Source organism: Sardina pilchardus, chromosome 5 (assembly GCF_963854185.1).
Source record: "Sardina pilchardus chromosome 5, fSarPil1.1, whole genome shotgun sequence".
Classification (NCBI taxonomy): domain Eukaryota; kingdom Metazoa; phylum Chordata; class Actinopteri; order Clupeiformes; family Clupeidae; genus Sardina; species Sardina pilchardus.
This window is the reverse complement of record NC_084998.1, coordinates 28,569,787-28,577,385: the sequence shown is the minus strand read 5'-3', so window position 1 is coordinate 28,577,385 and position 7,599 is coordinate 28,569,787. Positions and strand designations below refer to the sequence as shown.

General features: G+C 43.3%; 1 protein-coding gene across 1 annotated transcript in view; it reads right to left on the bottom strand.

Moving 5' to 3' along the window:
- Positions 1–1,616: 1,616 nt before the first annotated feature.
- The window catches only part of LOC134080873 (CSC1-like protein 2), an 8,494-nt gene continuing 2,511 nt past the window's right edge, over positions 1,617–7,599 (bottom strand). The window contains exons 2-12 of the mRNA XM_062537485.1: positions 7,265–7,331; positions 6,625–6,777; positions 5,845–5,995; positions 5,359–5,465; positions 4,952–5,038; positions 4,654–4,710; positions 4,302–4,423; positions 4,061–4,213; positions 3,728–3,895; positions 3,131–3,309; positions 1,617–1,775 (exon numbers count right to left, since the gene is read on the bottom strand). Coding sequence (XP_062393469.1) covers positions 1,617–1,775; positions 3,131–3,309; positions 3,728–3,895; positions 4,061–4,213; positions 4,302–4,423; positions 4,654–4,710; positions 4,952–5,038; positions 5,359–5,465; positions 5,845–5,995; positions 6,625–6,777; positions 7,265–7,331 — 1,403 coding nt within the window. The remainder of the gene's footprint in view (positions 1,776–3,130; positions 3,310–3,727; positions 3,896–4,060; positions 4,214–4,301; positions 4,424–4,653; positions 4,711–4,951; positions 5,039–5,358; positions 5,466–5,844; positions 5,996–6,624; positions 6,778–7,264; positions 7,332–7,599) is intronic.

Below are 7,599 nucleotides of genomic sequence, written 5' to 3'. Positions count from 1 at the left end.
GAGTATGCCAAGTTTTGTGGAATTTCATCCATGGGGGGATATAAAATAAATGGATTTATGTGTACATTCAGGACTGTATACCCATCGGCCTGTAGATGGTGGTATTAACCCTCTGGAGTCTAAATCCCCCCTGGGGATTTGAAAAACTGCTCCAAATACACATCTCAATCTCTGCTAGTTTTTGTCCTAGAAACATGTAAGTGACACCATTAGAAACCTTTCCAAATATATATGTTTTAAAAGAGAATGGTTGCTCTGGGTGCAACAAACATACAAATATGCAGGAACACACACACACACACACGCACACGCACACACACATAAATACACACACACACATACCTACACACGCAAGCACCAGCACATACACACATGTACATAAAAAAGTACACAAACACATGCACAAATATGCCCACACGCATGCACACATACACCCTTACACGCCCACACACACATACACACACACACACACACACACACACACACACACACACACACACACACACACACACACACACACACAGATGCACAGTACACACACACACACACACCTCACACAGACACACAGACACACACACACACAGATGCACAGTGCACACACACACACACACACACACACACACACAGAGATTCACAGTGTATACACACACACACACACACACATCTTTGAGTATGTTTTCTGAGATGCAGCACTGTGTGAGGAGCTGAGAAGTGAGTGTGTGTGTGTGCTGTACTATAACCTGTGTGTGTGTGTGTGTGTGTGTGTGGGGGGGGGGGGGGGGTGGTGCGTTTCTGTGTGCCCGTGTGTGGGTTTGCATGTGTGTGTATATGTGTGTATGTGCATGTTCTGTGTGTATTTTGTGTGTGTTCTCTTTCTCTCTCTGTGTGTGTCTGTGTGTGTTCTGTGTTATCTGTGTGTATTCTGTGTGTGTTCTCTCTTTCTCTCTCTCTCTCTGTGGGTGTGTGTGTGTGTGTGTGTGTGTGTGTGTGTGTGTGTGTGTGTGTGTGTGTGTGTGTGTGCATGTGTGTGTGAGTGTGTGCCTGTGTATGTTTGTGTGTGTGTGTGTGTGCGTGTGTGCACGCGCCTGCTTGTGTGTGTGTGTGTGAGTGTGTGCCTGTGTGTGTGTGTGTGTGTGTGTGTGTGTGTGTGTGTGGGATCTGATATTGGAGTGACAGTGACGGCAGAGAACACAGTGATCATATACACATAGAGACACATAAAACACACACACAAGCAGACACACACACACACACACTCATAGACAGAGAAGCACTCATACACAAAAGCAAGCGCACACATGCACACACTCATTTACATACATAAAAGTTGCAGTAGGGGATGGAGTAGGCGATGAACAAAAGCGTGATTGATATTTGCGGAGAGAATGTGCAGGACTGAGCGGCGGTCATATTGTGTATCGCTTTGCGGTACATCTAGTTTTTTTCCCTTACAGGAAGACAAATGCTATCAGAAATCAAGATAATCATAATAACATAATCAAAAGCTATTTATTCATTTATTTTTATAAAAAAAATGTCTTTATAAGCTACTGTACATGACAAAGACAGGCTGGTATGCAAATAGAAAAGAAAACTTGAAGTACAGTAGCATATGCTTAATCTGTTACAATTCTGAGGGGGGTACCCTGCTGGTTGTCATACTGGTCGTTAGTTTTGGGTTCTTGCATGCAGTCACACATGCACTTCCACCAGGGGCCTCCGTCTGTGCCAGAAGTCTGATTGTCTGCTGAGTCTTTCCCAGGGAAAATGTACACCTGTCAACACACAAAACACAAAACAGACTCCTGTGTGAGTGTGTGTGTGCTCCACATCCCGTGTGTGTATTTGTGTATGTGAGTGTGTGTTTTCGTGTGTGTGTGTGTGTGTGTGTGTGTGTGTGTATGTGTGTGTACTTACAGTACAGCTTCAGAATTATTTTAGGGCTTATTTATTTAACAGATCACCCTTAAATTCAAATTCCAATAGTAGTGGAGTGTGTGTGTGTGTGTGTGTGTGTGTGTGTGTGTGTGTGTGTGTGTGTGTACTTACTAACTCCTCATTGTTACATGCTTCTTCATCTGGGCTTGGCTGAGAAGATAAGAAAAACATGTCACATACTGTAACCTTGTTAAGTACACCATTACATGTTCAGGACTCCTCCATATACTCTGAGAGGCATAACAAAAACAACTTACATATGCCAACAATAGCATATAATTGTCAATGATGACACTATGTTATAAGTGATATTGTTCAAAGCCCTATACAGTATGTCTCCATTGTTCAAGTTTATCATTAGCACTGGCCAATATTGGAAATGCAACTTTAGTTACGGTTTCTGATATTCATTTATGCATTCACAGCGCCTCAGTGAGCCTCCTCTGACAGCTTGGGTCATGCTGCGGTTAGAAACTTGAAAAAAAATGTTTTCCATTATTTTCCCAGATCTATCGTGAGACCTGTTACTGAAGTTATTATGCAGAAGTGTCAGAAAACCCTACTGGTTGAGACTTATGCTCACCTGGCCTTGCAGGAGTGGTGGTAAATGTATCAGTGCCACTCACTCAAATGGAGTGTGCAGAATCACTCATCACACAGTTTGCAAACGCAATCAACAGTAGTATAGTTTATTTTGTACAAATGTCAGTCCATGTTATGTTTCATTCAAGTGTTCAACATCAGTGTTCAATATGGATTTAATTGAAATCATAGCCGTAATAATATTTAGGTTTTTATGTCAGGGAGAGGACACAGTTGGGCGGACATATTGACCTGGACGCTAATGCTGTCTTCGTGACTGCTGTTCTTCCTGACAGCTGAAATCCTGAAGTTGGCCAACAACGCTGCCTGAAGACTTGTAACAGTCCCTAAGTTATTCATTATGTTACAAGTTACAAGTTGCAAGTTATTTGTTTGTTTGTTTGTTTGTTACCAATGGCAAACAAACATTTATATTGTGCTTTTATGCAAGCACCCAAAGCACTTTACATATCATGCTTCACATTCAACCATTCACACACTGATGGCGGACGCTGCCTTGAAAGGCAACAACCTGCTCATCGAGAGCAAAGGATGTTTTGGTCAAGGACACTTCGACAAGGTCAGGAGAAGTTGGGCTCGAACCAACAACCTTCCAGTTACTGAACGACTTCTCTACCTCCTGAGCTACTGCTTCCTGTTCCTTCATACTCACCCAGCAGCTCTGGGGGCTGAGTTGCTTAAAGAAGCCGAAGCAGATGAGGGTGAAGCAGATGGTGATGGTGATGCTGAGTACCGCCAGGGTGAAGAGAGTTGTCATTGCCATGAATCCTGTAACCAGGAAGAGACAGTGGTGTCACAAATGTACCTCACCATTTCAATATAAACATACCATAATACCTCACCATGAGAACCAGAAGACCGTGTAAAAGACCTGGCCAAATGAGCATTGGGACACATGTAGTGGTCACAGTAGTGAGGTGTGCCTTTTTCATGTTGTTTTGCACTGAGAGTAAGTGTTTTGCACGCTGCTTATGCGCCCTGAGAGCCTAAAATTGAAAAAACTTCAACTCCAAATGGAAAAGCTACCACGCCCAAAAGAGCCCACTTCATGAGATAAGCAGAACAGGTAACAAGCACAAGCAAACACACCTGGCACAGGTACAGTGGAGACAGCAAACAAAAGAGACACAGCTGCTACACTGACACACATGGACTATGTTTAGGTGAGTAAAGGTGTATACTGTACCTTCAAGAAGTGCAGAGAATGCGTACAACCATATCAGGCAGATGATCGGTGCAACCATGGCGAGATTGACAGCTTCAAGGTGCACCTGCCTATCTGGGTAGGGATTCTTACGGGCATAGCGCAGGTTGTGTTTGTCCACCAGGTGCTTCAGAATAAGATACACAAGACCTACACACACACACACACACACACACACACACACACACACACACACACACACAGCTTGTTTCTCCACCATACTCTATCTATGTTCACCATATTTGCCAAGAACAGAAGCAATAATGTGCTGATAGATCTCAGGTACTTATTCTCTACACAGAGCACATTGCTCACCAACAGGTACAATGACAGGGCAGGTGATACTGTAGGCCATGATCACAGTGAACACACACAGATTCCAGGCATACATGGCGCCGTATGGAAACCTGTATTCCTGATATTTCTGGAAACACACATGTACAGTACATACAGACATTAGTACATTCACTCCCTCCATCAGGTACAGGTACACATACACAGTTACACACACACACACACACACAGACACACTCACCTACCTCATTGGTTGTCTTACTGAAACATCCACATGGCTTGTCCATCAGTGGAAGCCAGAGGAGTTCCATTGCTGCACCACTTAGAGCTGATGTAATGACGTAGTTCACAAAGAAAGCACCCTGATCCGGCAGGAAAACACACCTACACACACACACACACACACACACACACACAGAGAGAGAGAGAGAGAGAGAGACACACACACACACACACACACACACACACACACACACTCAAATATGCAGTGAAACCAAGACAACCCTGTGAATAGCAGGGATATATGACATCATATGTATTTAATAACAATGAATTAATAATCATTAAGTGCATTAGACCATTTTGTTAATTAGGTTTAGTTGAAAGCTACTTACTCTAGCTTGATCCTGCCTTTAAATGAGCCATCAAACAGCAAATGGACTACATCCAGACTGCAGGACAACACACATATTGTAATGCACAACATGTACCACACACATATACATACACACACACACACACACACACACACACACACACACACACACACACACACACACACACACACACACACACGTTGTGTGTGTAGTAATGACGTTTGCACATCCAGACCTAAGTACAACACAAACGTGCAAAAATGTGATTCCTAAAGAAACTTGTTGTGAAGTGAAAGTGTGTGTTTCAGTGTGTTACCTTGTGATGCCAAGAGAGGGCAGTATCAACACCATCAAAAGCAGGAAGATGTAGAGTTTGTAAATCATACTCTTATTCTCATCGGATCTTGAAACACAGATGAAGTGTATTACAATCCAAACTTTATACACTCAGGAAAAGCTGTACTTTATCCACAAAATAAAATAAATAAAATAAATTTCACCTCACTATTGATAGGCTAATGTGACCTTGTCATAGAATCTTCCATTTGCATCCTTTACAAACTTTGCAACTTCTGTGTGTGTGTGTGTGTGTGTGTGTGTGTGTGTGTGTGTGTGTGTGTGTGTGTGTTTGAGTGTTTGAGTGTGAGTGTGAGTGTGAGTGTGAGTGTGTGTGTGTGTGTGTGTGTGTGTGTGTGTGTGTGTGTGTGTGTGTGTGTGTATTACCTGGTGTAGTGGGCCTCTTTTATAGTAGAATAGTAGACTATCAGAGGCAGTAGAGTGGAGAACATCCACAGTAGCAGAGTTGGAAAGAACTGCTTGACAGTTGGAGACTGTGAGAACAGACACACTAACATGAACTTGATGTGTGTGTGTGTGTGTGTGTGTGTGTGTGTGTGTGTGTGTGTGTGTGTGTGTGTGTGTGTGTGTGTGTGTGTGTGTGTGTGTGTGTGTGTGTGTGTGTGTGTGTGTGTGATTTGAATGGTTAGTGATTTGTTGTAAATTCTAGGGGCGAGGCCAATGAGCATATACAGTATATAGGCATGATATTCAAATGATGCTTGTTCCCAACTGCCCCCCCCCCCCCCCACCACCACCACCACCAGTGTGTGTGTGTGTGTGTGTGTGTGTGTGTGTGTGTGTGTGTGTGTGTGTGTGTGTGTGTGTGTGTATGTGTGTGTGTGTGTGTGTGTGTGTGTGTGTGTGTCTCACAATGAGATAGGAGAAGGGAATGGTGACGTTCAGCTTGGCCATGGCGCTGATGAAGATGGAGGGGGTAGTGAAGAGGAGGAGCATGATGAAGATCACAAAGTGGATGAGATATCTCAGCCACCAACGGAAACCCTGAACCGACATATTCTCCCTGAGACAGGAGGGGAGGGAGAGAGGAACAGGAAGACACATAGGAGGAGAGGGAGGACATTTTGTTCATGGATTATTTGTTCAGAAAAAGGAAGTGACACTCCTGTGTGGTTTTTGTGAGCGTGTGTGTGTGTGTGTGTGTGTGTGTGTGTGTCTGTGTGTCTGTGTGTGTCTGTGTATGTGAGTGAGTGTGTATGTGTGTGTGTATCAGTAAACATGAATGTTGTTTATCGTGGTGTGTGTTTTCCTTTCAGACATTGTAAGTCTAACAGGGGAGCTACACTGAAGCGTTCCGTTCGCGACACATAAAATCCATCTTAGAAGATGGGTCTATTTTTTTTCGAATGTACGCGCCACTGTCGCATCTGGTGTAGCTACTTCCATTGATTATAGTGATTATTCACTGCTGCAACATATGTCTCGCAAACGGAATGCTTTAGCTACGCGTCTGGTGTAGCTCCACTGTGAGATAAGCCTAATTTGCCTAATGTGCCAATACATGTGTAAAGTACTATGCGTGTATGTGTGAGGTGATTGTGTGTGTATGTGTGTGTGTGTGTGTGTGTGTGTGTGTGTGTGTGTGTGTGTGTGTGTGTGTGTGTGTGTGTGTGTGTGTGTGTGTGTATGTACCAGTAAACATTGTCGGGGTGAGCTGCCTGTGTGATATTCCATTTTCTCACATGGAGGTTCTTGTTGGGTGGGTCTAGCTCCCAGGGACCCTCAGATCTGCAGCCCACAGGGTTAAAGACCTTCAGAATCCTGAAGAGAACAGAGCTGTCAGTCCTGCACACAAACACACTCACAGAAACTCTTGCAAGCCCACCCCGCCCACTCACTTGTTTGCCATCTCTTCTTCTTGCAGAATTACAAAGGCCATTCCCCGGTGCTTCTTTTTTCCCCTTTTTTTTCCTTCTTTGTCCTTTTTAAAAAAAAAAATAAATAAAAATAAACAAATATGATACATGTGTTGTAGTAATAGTAAACGTAGCAATAGTAGTACAAATAGTATTAGTAGCAACAGTCATGTGGTCTGTAGTCAGAGCCACTGCTGGCAATGACATAGGTGCCCTACACAAAATTATCTGGAGTCTTCCCCACATGCCTCAAACATAATGATCCCACAAACACACACACACACACACACACACACAAACACACACACACACACACACACACACACACACACACACACACACACACACACACACATACAGTGAGCTGTGACTGCATCTTTCCAAGATTTGGTCCAATTACTACAGGGCCCACTCACCTCAGTGTTGCCATAGCACAAACACAGACAGGGGTATCGATTCTGCTGGTTCCCCCCCACACATTCCCTAGGAGAATAACAGTGCAATATCAACACAAACTGTAAACACACAGTATGTTATAACAGAAACATTCAGGTGTACTGCATGTTAGATAGCAAAATACCTATTCTCATCTTGGTCCTTACACATATATACTTTTTTCACCATATATGTCGGCCTAAAGATGACACAAACACAACACACACAGTAAAATTAAGTGGGAGATAATAAATGATAAACATGGATGACTAAAGAATATCTAATATTTATACCACTGGTCAAATTTCCTATTGTG